Source organism: Miniopterus schreibersii (genome assembly GCF_964146895.1).
Source record: "Miniopterus schreibersii genome assembly, chromosome: 18".
In the NCBI taxonomy this organism is placed as follows: domain Eukaryota; kingdom Metazoa; phylum Chordata; class Mammalia; order Chiroptera; family Miniopteridae; genus Miniopterus; species Miniopterus schreibersii.
The window spans coordinates 28,030,370-28,047,103 of record NC_138121.1 but is presented as its reverse complement, the minus strand read 5'-3'; the positions used below and the strand labels follow the sequence as shown (position 1 = coordinate 28,047,103).

Here is a 16,734-nt window from a genome sequence, read left to right as displayed (position 1 = left end):
AGGCCGTCTATGGGCCCCATCGAGACCTCCTCAGGCCTCAGTTTCCAGATCCCTCAACCAGACGACCTCCTGGGAGGCAGGGGACGGGGCCTCTGTATGGGGCTCCTGTTCAAAAGGGACTGGTAGAGGAAGTCGCCTTCTTGACCCCTCGGTTCAAGTCCAGCTCCCCCATTAACTGGGTGACTGACTTAACCTCAGTTTCCGCGGCTATAAATGGTGATGATAACAGCTCCTAACTGGCAGGGCTGCAGCAAGACCGTGACTGGGGCAGCCCGCCAACAGAGTCTCAGTCCCTGTGTGCTCTTTTAGCCTCACGGAGCCCCCAGGTGCCTGTCATCTCCTCATGGAGGTCCCCCAGGTCTCTGTCTCTCCTCATAGAGGTTCTTCCCAGAATCTGTCCTGAGAAAAATGAAAGAGTGATTGGGAGGCAGCTTGTCCTTCAACGTAACTTCCTTCCCAGTGACCTCTGATGCAGAGGGCTTGGTCACTGCTCCATCACTGCCCTCAACCCCTGCCCAAGTCTCAGCTTCTTGCAGCGCGGAGATAATACCCCCTGCTCTAAATGCCTGTTTACTCTCCTAACCAATATCTACTACCACATAGATATTGCACCCACCACGTGCCAGGGGCTGACAGTACACAGAGAACAAGGACCTCTTGGGTCTGAGGTTTAGAGAAACAGACATTCTGTGAGCACCAATCCTATAAAAGAGAGGAGAGCAGGGCTTGGGGTGGAGGGAGGAGGGGCAGGAATGTGGTCAGGACCACCTGCTCAGGTGACACCGAGTGGTTCCTATGCCGGCAGACTGTACACTCAACAAGTCACTGCGATCTCCATTGTGTCAGGATTTCCCCCACATCCAGGGATAACCCCCCACCACCACCACCACCGGGGGAACTGGCAAGCACTTCTCAGCTTCCAGAATTCTCTTGTAAAAAGAAGCTGAATGGGCATGTAAAATGGTACAGACACTTTGGAAAACAATCTGGCAGCTCCTCAAACAATTAAACCTAGAGTGACCAATATGACCCAGCAATTCTACTCTGAGGTGCCTACCCAAGAGAAATGAAAGCGCATGTCTGCACAAAAACCTGCACACTAACATTCACAGCAGCGTTACCATAAAAGCCAAAAGGTGGGAACAACCCATGTATCCGTCATTGGATGACTGGATAAACTAAGCGTGGTCTACTTGTGCACTGGAATATTACTCAGTCTTCAAAAGGAATGAAGCACTGACGTATGACATAGGGATGAACCTCAAAAACATTATGGTGGGTGAAAGAAGCCAGTCACAAGAGGTCATTACATAATGGCATTTATAAAGTGTCCAGAATAGGCAAATCCATAGAGACAGAAGGTAGATTAGTGGTTGTCAGGGGCTGGGGGAGAGGAGAGGGAAATGACAGCTAGGTGTGGGGTTTCTTTTTGAGGTGGTGAAAATGTTCTAAAACCGACTGTGGTGATGCCTGCACAACTCTGTGAATGCATTGGAAATCATTACGTTGCACACTTTAAGTGGGTGAACTGTATGGTGTGTGAACTGTATCTCAATAAAACCATTAAAAGTAGAGTCGTGAATTAGTGGCCCCCTCTCTGCAAGTGGCAAAGAGTGGGCCTGGTGAGAGGCAGCTCCAGCCTTCCTTTGCCCCAGGGAGGGGCACAGAGGTCTCTGCCCCTCCTAACAGACACCACAGCTGCCCTGCCCACCCTCTACTTCCTGTAAATGCCAAAAGCCTGTTTAATCACAACCCCCCTCCTTGTCCAGGCCCCCTGGGGAACCCTCACAGGATGAGTATTTCTCAGGAAGCTTGCTCAGCAGACCAGGGGCCCCCATAGCTGGGGTGTGTTTCCAATCTGTGCCCCAAACCTCTACAAAGCACCCCTAAAATCTTCCCAGAGTGCCCAACTGGCCTATGCAGAGAGAAGGCTGGGTTCAAGACTCCCCACAGGACAGAGGTGGAGTGCCAATTTCAGACATAACATTTGTTCCCCAGGGCAGGGTTGGTGCAAGGGCCCCCAACCTGGGGTGTGCAGACTCCCAGGGATCCATGGTTACAATCCAGAGACCATGGGGAGAGAAATTAAGCCTTATTGTTTTACTAACCTCTACCTGAGATGTAGACAGGCAGCAAACCACTGTGGTGTAGGGCAAACCTGTGATTTTGTCACCAATAGAAATGGCACGTCCTGTGAGAGTGGCTGCAAGCACCCTGAGATAGTGTTACATCCAGGCCTGTCCAGGCCAGGGTAGGGCCGGAGAGCTCAGGATGAACCTCACACCCACCCTTCCGGACATCAGATCGGCCAGCCAAGGGTGACAGGCCAAGGACACACAGCGCCCACAGTCCATGCCCATCTCTGTGGCCTCATGAATGCCACTTCAAGCTTGTCCTGGCCTGGGGAAGGAACATCCAGTACTGTGCCTTCACACCCCAGGATGCTGCTGGCCAGGGCAGAGGGAACACCGAGGGCTCTCTGTGGGGTCTGATAAACAGACTGGGGACCCTGACCCTTTCTGGGGTCCCCCTATCCCCAATTCTACCTGGTTCTGCCTTCAGGTCCCAACCCCTAGTCCCTCAGGGAACCTGGCCAGACTCCATCCCAGTGACACTGGCTCGGGCAGAGCACTCCTTCCAGGCACCTGTCACAGTCCCGGTTACACAGGCAGGAGTGCCAGGTCCCCCAGGCTACAGGCCCTTGGGGGAGGAGCCTGCTGAGCTCTGCTGCCCTCCAAGGGCCCCAGCACCTGGTGGTCATGGCCACGGTCAGCTGGAGACGCTGCCAGAGTTAGCACTGCCCCTTCTTGCCCAACTCCCTCTGTCCTGTCATCTCACACTCAGGCACCATCCAGGCTCTTCTAACTCCCCCTCTCAGCACATTCCCCTGGGGGGTGTCCGCCCTGGCTGCAACAGAGTAAACTTGACTGTTCCACCCCAGGCAAGCTCCTGGGGGTCTTGGCGAGAAGGCTTCAGCACCTGAGGGAGTTCTGGATATTTCCACAGGATTCCCCCACTCTGGCCACCGCGGGCGGAGGGAGAGCCTGGAGGCAGGGGCTGCTGCCTTCCTGAGGGTCACAGGTACCAGTGCTCAGCCTACCACCTCTGATTCCCACAAGCTCGGAATGACTCCAGACAACTCCAACCCCAGCTTGACCAGACGGCAGCAGTGTTGAGCGTTACCTCCATATCCGCCACACTCCAGGGACCCCGTTTCTAGTTAATGCTCCTCACTGTCCTGAGAGGCAGGCGCAGGACTGGAAATTGAGGCAGGGAGGGCATTGGGACAGCCTGGGCGCCCAGCCCCCATTGGCCCCTGCGGTGTATTGGGGACCATGTGGCCACAAGGGTGACGCCTCCTCCTCTGTGCAACAGGGCGCCCTGCTGCAGAGGCTGCTGCTGGACTTAAAGGAGAGGTGCCGGGCGGTGCAAGTGAGAGAGAAATGGCAGCTTACAAACAGGGTGGGGTGGGGTGGGGTGGGGAGGAGTGATTCACTCTCCCTCTCTCGGGCTCCCCCCCCCACCCGCACCCCTCTGGCCTCCCTCTCTTCACATTCTACCCCATCTTTCTGTCTCTTCCTCCCCCTTCCCTCCCCTTCCTTCTCCTCCCTTCCTCCCTTTTCTCCTTCTTCTCTCCTGTCTCCTTAGTCCCTCCCTCCTTCTCTCCCTCCCATTGGTCCCTCTTCCTCTGTCTCTGTCTCTCTCTGCGTTTCTCCCCTACGCCCCTCCCACTGTCTCTCCACTATCTTCCTCCCCTGGCTCGCACATCACTGCATTTCTCCTCTGGCTCAGGCCTCCAGCTAATAGGACACTGTGCCTGTGATCACCTCATGGTCACTGTCACCACAGCTGCCTCCAGCCTGAGAAAACCCTGACCTCTGCTATAGTTCTACCACATTCTCTTGAGGATACACAGACACACACACACACACACATACACACAATTTCCTCCAAATTGGGCCCTGCACCATGGATGCAGCCACTCAGCCTCCATGCAGGAAGCTTGAGTCCCCATTCTGTGTGTGGGACGCTGGAGCTGAGGGAGACTCCCAGCTGGGCTGTGGGCTGGGACCTTCATCCCCAGTGGGCTTACCTCCTGTCTTATTTCTACTAACTATTGGGTTCTGTGCAGACCCAAAGGGTCAGGCATGACCTCCACTGCCCAGGAGGGTCTGGCCCACAGATGGGGCCCCTTGTGCTCTGACACAGCCAAAATCATGCTGGTTCCCAGGTGGGTTTGCTCCCTCTGCCTCCAGGTGCTTAATAACGCTCCTCCTGGAGCATCTGTGATGCCCCCCAGCCTCAGGTCCCCGTGAGAAAGTCACTTCCCTAGAGGCTTTTCTCAGACACCCCAGATGCCTGCCTGTCTCTCTGTTAGCCTGGCCCAGCCCCCTCTCCATCAGCATTAAAACTTGGGGAGCTGTGTCCCATACAGAGCTCTGGGGCTATCTATTCACTGCTGTCCCTGGAGTCAGCTCATTGCTTGGCATACAATCGGTACTCAATAAATAAGCCTGTGGGTCCCAACTTCCTGGGCAGACACCATGGCTGTTCCCTCTTAGCTGGTAAAGGAGACCATAAATGCAGCCCACCAAAGCCTCTGCAGTGAGAACTGGCCAGTGGGCAGTGGTCCAGGTTCTAGTAAGGTGACACTTCACGAGCATCTACTGTGTGCCTGGCACTGTGCTAGGTACTCTAGGGGTAACAGAAAGGTGTCTACACAGTTTATTTCAAGGACCCCACATACAAACAGGCAGTGTGGGGGGTGGTCAGGAGTCAGGAGCTGAAATCTCAGTCATTGCGGGATCTACAATATATCTTTTTTTAGAAAAACCTTACAACTCAACAATAAAAAGACAACCCAATTTTAAAGTGAGCATGGATCTGAACAAACATTTCTCCAAAGACATGCAAATGGCCAATAAGCCGATGAAAAGATGCTTAACATCATTATTTATCCGGGAAATGCAAATCAAAGCCACAGTGAGATACCACTTCACGCCCACTAGGACGGCCATAATCAATACGACGTAACAACAGGTGTTGGTGAGGCTGTGGAGTAACTGGAATCCTCCAACACGCTGCGGATGGGAGTGTAGGCTGGTGCTGCTGCCCTGGAAAACAGTTCCTCAAAAAGGTGAAACACATGACCCGGTAATTCTATTTGTAGGTATCTACCCAAGAGAAGGGAAAGCATATACCCACACAAAACTTGGACAAGAATGTTCATAACAGCGCTATGCACAACAGCCCAAAGGTGGAGCCAACCCAAATGTCCAGCAACCGATGGCTAGATAAACGAAACGTGGTCCATCCACACAATGGAATATTATTCAGTCTTAAAAAAGAATGGAGTTCTGATACATGTGCCATGGATAAACCTTGAGAATATCGTGTTAAATAAAAGAAATCACGTATTATTCCATTTGTATGAAATATCCAGAACAGGCAAATCCATAGAGATAGAAAGTAAATTAGTGGTTGTCAAGGGTTGGGGGAGGTAAGTGCGATGGGGGAAGCTAGGTAGAAGATACAGGGGATCTCTCTGTATTATTTCTCACAACTGCATGTGAATCTACAATCATCTCAAAATAAAAAAGGTTAATTATAAAACCACAAACACCAGATAGTGTTGCTGCCCTGCTTCAATTGTTAAGTGCCCTTCCCTGGCCTCCAGACAAAATCCAAAGTCCCTCTCGAGGCCTGGAAGATCTCTGCGCTCAGGCTCACTAACACTTTCCCCCTCAGTCTGCTGCAGCCACATGCCTCTTCCTTTGGTTCCTGAAACAAGCCAAGCTTGCTCGGCCTCTGAGCCTTTGCACATGCCAGCTCATGGCCCCTCACCTCCAAGTAAGGTGAGGATGTGATACCTGCCTACCAGATAGGCATCCCCCCCAGTATTTCTGAGAGGGGCCTCCTGCCTCCCTTAGTTTCTGAAATCCTCCCCGTTGAAATGCCCTCCTGGGCCTCCCTATAGTCTGACTGCCACCCCCTACACCCAGAAATGCCTCATATTCTTTTTAGCAGTCCTCACCCCTGAAGCATAGACTGATGGGGAGAGGCACAGGTGCTTCTCAAGGTGTGTCCTTAGGACCCCCTGTATCGGATGGCCCCAGGTGTGTGATCCTGATGTAGACTCCTGAGCTCTCTTCTGAGGAGCCTGTAAAGGGGCCCGGGCCAGGCGATCAAGACCGGCGGCCACATGTTGCTGAGTCCCTGGTCCAGCATCTCCTGCTCTTCCCACTCTTGGCCTTTGATTTGAATCCACAGGCCTGTAGGAGTCTGCTGGCTTCACCCTCCTCCCATCTCCCACTCTGTGCTCAATAAGATTCATCTCTGCACATTTAGCCATCTGTGGAGAATGGATGTGTTCCTATCCTGGGGTCCATGGATAAGTCCCAGGAAGTCTGTGAACCTCACAAGTGTCCACAAAACATCACCTGTGTGCAGGGACATGCATGTGTCTTGAAAGGGGACCCATAGCTCCATCACACTCTCAGAGGGGCCTGGGAGAACACACAAGTTTATGAATTGCTAGATAAAGGCTCACTGAAGGCCAGGTTTCAAAGACCGTGGTATCACCTTTCCCAGTCTCTCCTGCACTGTTAGACTCTGCACTCTTCCCTGGGCCTCTCAGTTTCCTCATCTGTAAAGCAAGGAAGTGGCTGAAATAATTGTTCCATCGCTGGGTGCTGGAGACTGTTCTGGAGCCAGTCGAGCCCCACTGTCCACAAATGACCTCATCAGGCCACATAATCCCATGAGCCTCACTTTTCTCATCTCTTAAATGGGAGCACATGGCTTATCTCAAAGCACCGCTTTAAGGAATAAAAGAAATAACATTCATGGTAAAGTGTACAGCCCAGTACTCGGAACAAAGCAGACATTAAAAACTGCATCCTTCTTTCAAAGCAGACATTTAAAAACCTGCATACGTGACTGCAGGTTTCACGTGTGTGCTTTGGAGCACTGTCAAAGTGAAGTCTATGAGACACTGCAGTGAACTGAATAGAGACCCCTCCCCTCGAAAGATACATCTACATCCTAACCCCTGGCACCTGTTAATGTGCCCTTATTTGGGAAAAGGTCTTTGCAAATGCAGTGAAGTTAAAGATCTTGAGATAATATCATCCTGGGTTCTGGCTGGGCCCTAAATCCAGTGACAGGTGCCCTGATAAGAGAGGGAGAAGGCACAGACACAGAGGAGAAGGGCATGTGGTGACAGACGCAGCAAAATAAGAGTGCTTTCCTTACTGTAATATAGGTCTTGCACTTGGAAACTTTCTAGTCTATTTCAGTTTTTTAAATGAAGCACCACATTAATTTCAAGAGCCACTTGACCCGGAGTTTGAAAACCTCTGTCTAGAGTAGCGACTCTTGGCCCTGCCTGCCTTTATCACATACGCAGGCTGGGTGCCACCCTCCAAGATCCTGGCTGGAGTGGTGTTGGATGGAACCCCAGATGCGTCCCAGTGATTTCGATGTGCAGCTGAGGATGCTCTGGAAGAGAGGCCCTCAACCTGAGCTGCACACTGGAATCACCTGGACAGTCTGCAAAAGAACCCCAGTGCCAGGCTGCATGCAGATCACCTCAGTCATTCCAGGCATCAGCATTTTTCAGAGCACCCAGATGACTTCATGCACAGCCAAGACTGGAACTCATGTGCTAGAGCAGTGCTTCCCACACTTGGACCTCCTGGGCATCTCCCAAACACTTGGATTCTGACCCTGGAAATCTGCATTAGGGCCTGAGATTCTGAATTTGTAACTGTCTCCCAGGGGACCATCCTTGGTGATTTACTGTGCAGCGGGGTTAACAGGCACTAGCCTAGAGCTGTGCTTCTAAAGGTGGGGCCCGGACCAGCATCTTCAGCATGAATTGAAACTTGTAAGAAATGTATATTCCTGGGCAAGATCTCAGGCTCAGAAATTCAGGGGTGGGGTCAGCAATCTGTTTTAACCTGCCCTTCAGGCGATCCTGATACACACCCAACTTCGGGGAGCACTGGCCTAGAGTGACAGTGATAGGCTAACACCCTGCCCAACTCCTGTGCTCCTACAGCAGCACAAACTGACCCTTGATTTTGGGGGAACCTCCAAAAGCACTAGGGGACCCTCCCTGGATCCCAACTAACACCTGTGACATTCCTGGGAAGGTGGGAGATTGCACATGTTGAGAGGGGGAAAATGTTATGATTCCATCATAGAGATGAGAACATTGAGGCTGACAGAGGACAAGCCTTCTTCAAAGTCAGCAACTTTAGTCTTGGAGCAAGAGCTGCCCTACCCACCCTTCAAGATTCAACTCAGGGATCCCCTCCCCTAGATATCCCTGCTGCTCACTCAAGGACACATATTCCCTTCCCATCTCAGAACTCTCACCTGTAGTATTTCCATGCAGGATCCCCAAAGTCTGGCTTGAGAAAACCCTAATTATGTCACATATTTTAGTTTTGCATCCAGACTGCATGTGCTCTTTGGTAGAAATCATGTCATACAGTTTCTTATATTTTATCTTTTATTCGTTTATTTATTCCAGTAGCCTATATTACTACAAACTATGTACTGCATACATAGTGCTATAGACTGAGTATCTGTGTCCCCAGAATTCATATATTGAAATCCAAACTCCCAATGTAATAGTATTAGGAGGTGGGGCATTTGGGAGGTGATGAGGTCATGAAGGTGTAGCTCCATGAATGTCATTAGTGCCCTTATAAAAGGGACCCCAGAAAGCTCCTTTGTCCCCCTTCCACCATGTGAGACACAAAGAAGTTGGAAGTCTGTAACCCAGAAGAGGGCCTTCACCAAACACCAAATTTGTCAGCACTTTGATCTTAAACTTCCAGCCCCTGGACCTGTGAGAAATGAATGTCTGCTGTTTATAAGCCCCCAGTCTGCAGTATCTGTTACAGCAGCCCGAACAGACCTGAGACACAGAGTCAGTGCTCAGCAAATATTTCCAGGTTAATTCCCTGAAGGTGGAGCCGAGCTTTTCTGTCTTTGTGCCTTGAATACAGCAGGAACTCAGTAAATGCTTCTCAACGATTGAATGAATTAAGCCAGGAAAAAGATAGCAGTAAAGAGATAGAAAGTGAATAGACAGAAGGTTATTTTCTGCTCATCTGTGCTAGCACTTTGCAATGAACGCTGCTCATTAAATAGTGCTCCAAAAATGTCTTCTGGTCATGACTGGCTTGCACCATCAGAACACTGTCACTCTATTATTCATTGTATCCAACACCATTCATCTTACTCCGGTAAAACACTGGAGAGACTCTTATGAGCAATGACAGAGCCAATAACAAAACAAAATGAATCAAGGAATTATAAGTGATACTTTAAAGAGAATTTTAAGTCTTCCCTTTAACGGTCCATATCCAGTTCTAAGTTCTTGCAACGAGATGGACGTATGAAATGATGGCGGTGAATGAAATTATCAAATACTTCTGCATTTCCCAGTTCATCCCGTCCACAAATATTTATCGAGTGGCCACTGTATGCTGGCACTATTACAGCCCCTGGACACACAGCGGTGATCAGCATAGACAACACATCCCTTCCTGCAAGGAGCTCACTTGCACTCCACCAGCACTGCCCAAGAGAACTTTTCATGATGATGGAGATGTTCCATCTCAGCATTGTCCAATACTGTACTCTCGCTAGTCACATGTGGCTCCTGAGGACTTGAGATGTGGCCAGTGTGGCCAAGACACTGAAATTTATACATTGTATTTCATTTTAACTCTTAAATTTAAATTTAAATTCAAAGAGTCACACGTGGCCAGTGGCCACTGGATTGGGCAGGTTGGTCTATATGACTACTCCATTGATGCTGATTTAAAGAGTGCGGTGCTAAAGTAGCTCTTCATTGGCTGCTGCAGACAAGATCACTCCTTTGCCTGCTTCTGGCTGTACACTTATAATCCCTGCATGCTCCGTGGACACTGAGCACACACAACATGAGGCAGAAGTCAACCTCAGACTTCAGAGTGACTTCAACGAGTCTTACTAAAGGACCCCACCCCAAACCTGCCTACACCAGCTGCGAGAGGCTCTCCCAATTCAGTAGGAAACACCAGGAAGGTACTCAATTTTTTTTAGAAAAGACTGACAGGATTGGAGTGAAAAATAGGCAAACACCTCCCAGTGGTGGTGTTTTTTGGAGTAAGGAACCCACACACTGACGGAAGGAGAGCAGGCAAATTTCTGATGTAGGAGGGGTCGGACCCAGGAGGTCACTGGCTGGAAGTGGTGGCCTGGAGAGAATTAGAGCAAAGCCAGCCGCCCAGGCAGTTTGTGGGGGTGCTCTCCAAGGTGCTGAAGGGACGGCTCGCTCCTAAATGAAGACAGGGGGACCCAAGAGAGCCAGCCCCTTGGTCTAAACCACACAGCCTGTTTGTGGCATCACCGAACCCCACTGTGCTCACCTTCATCTACCACGTGGCCTCTCACAAACCAGAAAACTACAAATTGGGGGAGCGGCTGATCCAAGAGGGGATGGACCATCGTGGAAAATTAAAACAAACACCACTCTTTTTCTCGTGCTCACAACTCTCAATATCTTGTAGTCATTTGAGGACATGATGAGCTTTATATACAAAATTACCAGCTCAGAGTTGGCAGCTAGTTATCTTTAGAGTATTGGAAGCCTGAGGGAAATTGAGGAAGAAAGGGAGTCTTGAAGAAAAAAAAAAATAGCAGAGGTTCCTGGCCCTCCCTCCACAGCCACCACCCCCCTTTGTTTTTCCAGGGTCTGCCTCTCTCTAGCCAGGAGGGCCCACAGTCCCGTTTCATCAGGTTAGCTGCGCTAACTGTTAACGTCAGCTGGGGGCTACTCGCTAACTACCGCTGCAGTGGCTATTTTCGGAGGGTGCTGATCCTCACTTCCTCACCAGCCCCGTCAGGCTTCCTAATATAAAGCCCGTCAAATTGCTCCAGGGCTGTGCCGGGTGAGGGAGTCTTCAGTAACACTTCTTTCTCAGCTATTATTGGCAACAAAGAACTAGTTATTTGCTTTTACCTTCTGCTTTCACCTCGTGGGACCTTCTCCTTCCCCAACGTGGCTGAAAGAGAATTTCTGAGGAGATGATGCTTTTATCTACCATAGCTGAGTGCTGGATTCTTTTTGTTTCCGAAAGGAGTTTTGATGGGCCCCACTTCCTCCTAACCTGGGCATTTGGATTTAAAAAAATTTACTTCCACGTATCCACGGCTAAGTACCAAAAATATGCCCAACGGTGGTTTATTTTGTTTGGATGAGGGGTTTCGTCCTTACAAGGGGCATTCACTGCATAGCCATGGATTTCAAGTGGGAAGGCAGCAGTCTGCTCCATCTGTAATCTGAGCCCTCCTCCAGGGCTGGTGCTCTCCCTTCACAGGGAGGGCTGCTTCTCAGGAGCAGGAATCAGTAGGGATTGGAGTACTTGGCCAGAGAACAAAGCTGGGAGGCTGCACGTGGCTGTGTTTTTGGGGGACAGGATGGTAAACGTCTCTGGGTGACAGGTATATTGTGCGCCTGCTCGCGCAGGCGCCGGGAGATCTGAATTTTGACTGTGGGCGTGTGTGATTTGTGTGGGTGGAGGGATCTGGGCCGGTGATCGGAATCTGTGTATGAGGGGGAGAGGCCGGGTGTGTGAGATGACTCATATCTTTCAGGCTGTGGGAGGGTTTATTTGCGGGGGGTAACTTTTGGTCCCAGGAATCCTGTGTACTCAGGACCCAGGAGGAAATATTTACCTGTGTGGCTTAGCACAGGGGTCCAGCGAGTGGAGAAGAGGCAATGTGACTCGGTGGGACAGGAGTGGCGGGGGGCAGGGGAATGTGCTGCGAACATGCACTTGCCTACAAGTCTGGGCTGCTGCACCCAGAAGAGAAGAATGGGTGTGGAGGAAGAGGGGGGAAGGAGGAGGTCGTTTTGGACCAGGCAGTTTAGAGAGATTTGCTCCTGACAAAAGCACCGGCTCCGGAATCACCATCCTGAGTGTGAATCTGGGTGTGGCCCAATGCGCACCAGCCTTCTCTGAGCCTCTACTCCCCAATGTGGGAAATGGGGGACAAAATCCTGGAAAGGTACAGAGATTAAGTGCTATAATTCACGCAAACACTTGCCTAATGCCATGCACGCAGTGTTTAATATTGCCATACAGTATCCTTTTCAATATTATCATTGTCATGTCTGGCTATTGGTTCTAAAAAAAAATAATCGTTACACGTGAAATTCATTGCATCTGAACTGTAATAAAATTAGTGATGGATAATAATGAATGCTTACTGGGATAGCATGTACACCACCTCAAGTAATCCACCAAATTTACAGGTATTATTATCAACTCTTTGAACAGGTGAAGAAACAGAAGCTCAGAGAAGTTAAATAACTTGCCCAAGGTCACAGAGCAAAGGCATAGCAGGAATTCAAGCACAACAGCTATAAACTCCACAGCAGGAGCTCCTGCCACCGAACACCCCCAGCCTCGCCATCTTCTGTTGGGAGTCACCCAACAGACTGTGGAAGCAGCTCAGTTCACTTCAATGGGCAACACCTGCCTTGTGCTCAGGGGACTGTGAACCTGAAGGAAAAGTTGTTGGCATAAGTGTCTCCAGTTGAAATGTATTCCATACCAATTCCAGCTAAATGTAGAATACATTTGCTGTTTGTGCATTACTCATGAATATCACTGTTTTCCCAAGTCAGCACTAGGAGCTGGGCTGAAGTTTGGGAGCTTTGCTGATGCCTGCCCAGTATTCCCATCCCTTGTGCACAGGAAAAGCTGGGTTGAACCATTAACTCATTAAAGGCTCTGCCCTCTCAGAAGGGAGACCCATCACAGCCCACCAGCTGATGGGGGAGAAGGCATAGAGACCCGCTGCTTTGTTCAGGCAGATTACAACACCCCACTTAGGCTCTACCGGCTTGATGGACTGCTCAAAGGCACACAATCTCCACAGTCACTGGCCTCCTAATGAGAAGTGGGGCCATGTTCCAGCAAAGTGGCCCCAGATGTCTGGGCTTGATTATCCCAGGCCAGAAGGGTCAGTTTCGTTTTCCGCCATGCCCCGGCACAAACCAAAAGGGAGCAGCTGGCCCCGGCACCCTGCATCAGTGTGTCTGCCTCTGTTGGCATACAGGTGGTGTGATGAGGACAGATCGGGGTTCAGACCTTCAACTCTGCCACCAAAGGCTAGGGGGTTGGCCCCTGGGCCTTCCTACTCTCACCTGTAAAATGAATATGAACCCCTCCATCATGTGACACCCAAACAAGATGAAGAGGGGAAGGGCCTTAGGGAGCTGAACACTGCTTAGCTGGTTGGACAGGGAAAGAGACCCGAGGACAAATCCAATAAACGAAGCGTTTCTCACATCAACATGTCGGACCCTAAACTCATGGCCAACCACAGAATCAGATCCTCTCTTCCCCCAGTAATCAAAACGTAATTACCACCCTTCCTTCTAAATGGAAGCTACATGAGGGCCAAGATTTCTGTCTGCTTTGCTCATTGCTCTTTTCCCAGAGTCCAGAGCACCTGACCAATGTAGGCACTCAGTAGATACTTGTTGAACGATGGACAGAATTCCGCAGGCCACTGAAGATGTCCAGGGAAGGTGGGCAGACTGGGGTGCTATACTTCACCCTTAGACATTGTGGGGAGTTCCTGACTCCTCTCCTCCGCATGCTCCCATGTGAGGGTCCCCTGCACAGGACCGTGAAGCCACTGTCCTGGCTTAAGTACATCTGGGAGCACCTATGGAGAGATGGATCTGCAGAGCAGCCTGGCCTGAGCCCTGAGGTGACAACTGCTCCTGGGCTCCCAAAGCGCCCAGCTGGGAGTGCCAGGCTGCTCAACCACCCACTTCAGCCACCCACATCTGCCGCCCAGACCTTGCTGTGCCTGCACATGGGTGCACACACACACACACACACACACACACACACACACACACACACGCCCACGACCTGGAACCCAGAAGGTCCGTCTGCTTGCTTGGCCCCCACGCCCCAGGGTCAGGGAACTCTCCAACCTGATCAGTGAAAACAACAGCACAGAAGAGGCCGCCTGGGACCAGGGCTGGGCACGGCTGTGACAGGCAGGAGCATTATATAATTAACTGCCCCCCACGCCTCCTCCCCTTTGAGGAATAATGAACCCTGCCTCTCAGTTGCATAAGCCAAAATAATAATTACTCTCCAGCCCTCTGTCACTCCTGGATGTGGCCAGGGAGCAGGTGTTTAGCACTTGCTTCATGAGACTTGGAGGCAGCGAGCAGGCAGGGAGAAGACCACACATACACTCATGATTTCTATGCCCACCAGAAGCACATAAGTCACTGCTATGCCCCACTCCTTTATCCTGCCTGAAAAATTACCTAGCCGCTTCTGAGGATGAGCTCCCAGATTGGGGAGGAGGTGGGATGGAGGTGGGAGTGGGGGTGGGGGCTGCATCTAGAGAGCAGGCTTGCTTGGGGTCTGGTTTCCAGGAACGGTACATGCTCCATGCCTTTCAAATGCACCAAGGAATGAACACTGGAGTGTCTGGGACTGGGGGTAGCTGCAGGACCACCAAAGCTTCATGTACAGAAATCATCTTACAGCACAGTGGTGGGCAGCTCCCTGGCTTCCTGCACCAGCTCAGCCCTGAATGTGGTGGCATCTTAGAATGAAGGCACAGAGCATTCCCTGAACTAATGGGGAAAATGATTCAGCCACTGAACGGCGAGATTCCTGGGCTCTCGCTAAACAGATGGGCCTCCCTCCTTCCCTCCCTTCCAACAGTGCTAGCCCGCATCCAACCACCTAGAAGTTTATTGCCTTGTTGTGTTGGTTTGGGTTCATGTCCCCCACCTATACCTCTCCCAATCGCTCCCTTTCCATTGGCTTGAGTTGATCAGGTCTGAGGGAGGCCCTTTGGCACCGCAGGAAAACAAGAAGCAAAGCTGGGGCCTGACTCCTGGAGGCCCACACCAAGGGAGCTCGGTCAGCAAGGGGAGGGGGCCCTCTCCCAGCCCCCCACCACCCTTAGTGGGTCCTAGAGGAGGCCGTGGGCCCAGTCTGGCCTTTCCGCAGGTCTCTGGCCTGCTCTTGGATGATGCACCGACACCCTGCTCAACTCCGCAGCTCCAAGGGCCTGGCTCTGCTCCTGGAAAGCCCCCAACACCCTTCAGCTGGCACAGGGGTGCTATCCCCCACCGAGCAGTGGGGCAACCTGTAGCCAGGGCAGCTGGGCCTCCAGGGAACCCCAGGAAATGCCCAGGTGCCCACGGCCCCGCTGGAGGGAGAAGCTCAACTTCTCCAGAGATAAACACAAGAGGCAAAAAGAAGGTCCCTCCTCCACCCAGCCCCCGGCCCGCCGCACCGGCGCACCTACCTCCATCGGAGTAGGTCTCAGTGCCGTAGCCGTCCTGCAGCCCGTTGCTCCAGGTCCCTTCGTACTTGGCCCCGTTGCCCGTGCACTCCCGCACCCCGTAGCGCCCCTTAAATCCGTGCGTCCACTCGCCCTTGTACACCCACTTCCCCTTGCTCTCCAGGCCGATGCCGTGGCGCTTGCCCTGCGCCCAAGTGCCCTGGTACGTGTTGCCGCTGGGCCAGGTGTAGACGCCCAGCACCTCGAAGCCGTGGCTCCACGAGCCGGTGTATTCGCCCTGGCCCTTGGGGCCGGTGCAGACGCCATGGCCGTGCGCCTTGCCGTCCTCCCAGCCTCCACAGTAGGACCCTCCATCGTCAAAATTAAACCTACCCCCACTGGACATGCATGTAATTCGGTTTGCAAATCCCGCAAACGGTGAAAAAAAAAAAAAATAAGGCGATCAACAAACCGGATTCTTGGTTGGCTGGCTGGTTTTGTTTTGCTATTTTTTTTTTTTTTTTAAGGAAGAATGGAGAAAGCAAACACACTGCGAGCAGATCCCAAGCGGCGGGCGGCCGCGGCGCCGGCTTCGGTGGAATTTAAGTCAATCGGGGGCGATTATTCATTTTTGAGCTGCGCCGCGGAGCCTGACCAGCGTCTCGCGCTCCCGCTGGAGACAGGACCAGAGGGGAGGAGGGAGGGGGAGGGGAGGGGAGGGGAGGGAAAGGAAGGGAGGGAGGGGGCAGGAGCAGCAGCGCTGGTGCAAACGGCTCCACCTCAGCGCCAAGTGCCCCTCAGAGGCGAGCCCGCGGGGCTGGCCGCGCAGGCCGGCGCGGGGAGGGAGGCTCAGGCTCGGGGCGCAGCCCTCCACCTGCGGCTGCCGCTCTGCGGGCGCCCGAGGCCGGCGGCGGGGCCCGCGGGCGGGGGCACGGGCGGCGGCGCGGGCGGCTGCACCATATTGGGGGCCGCGGGCCGGGCCGGGGCGGCGGCGGCAGCAGCCACAGCAGCAGCAGCAGCAGCAATGCGGCGGGTCGGGCGGCGGCGGTGGCGGCGGCGGCGGCAGCGGCGTGCGCTCCGAGCCCGGCCTGCGCGCTCTGGCCGGCGCGGCGCGCGCCCGCACCCCGCGCGCCCCCGCCCTGGCCCCCCGCCCCCGGCGCGCCGGCAGCCTGAAGAGGGGCGCTGCGGGGCCTGGCAGAGGGCTCTGGGTGCTGGCGGGGACCCAAGGCGCCCCGCCCTCTCCCCCACCCGGCGCTCCGGCCCGCTAGGCTTTCCCCCCCTTGCTCGTGCCCGCCTGGAAATCGGGGTCCAGCCAGGGCACCCCAGCCCCCCCTTTCCCGGGACTTGGATTTAAAGGGACAGGAACTGCGTAATGGGAAGGCGCCTAGCACCCAA

The 16,734-nt window shown here is 52.8% G+C and overlaps 1 protein-coding gene across 1 annotated transcript in view; it reads right to left on the bottom strand.

Annotated features, from left to right (window-relative positions):
- Window positions 1–16,121, bottom strand: part of JPH3 (junctophilin 3) — a 78,591-nt gene extending 62,470 nt beyond the window's left edge. The window contains exon 1 of the mRNA XM_081118001.1: window positions 15,364–16,121. Within this exon, the coding sequence (XP_080974127.1) occupies window positions 15,364–15,745 (382 nt within the window). The 5' untranslated portion in view covers window positions 15,746–16,121. The remainder of the gene's footprint in view (window positions 1–15,363) is intronic.
- Window positions 16,122–16,734: the final 613 nt, after the last annotated feature.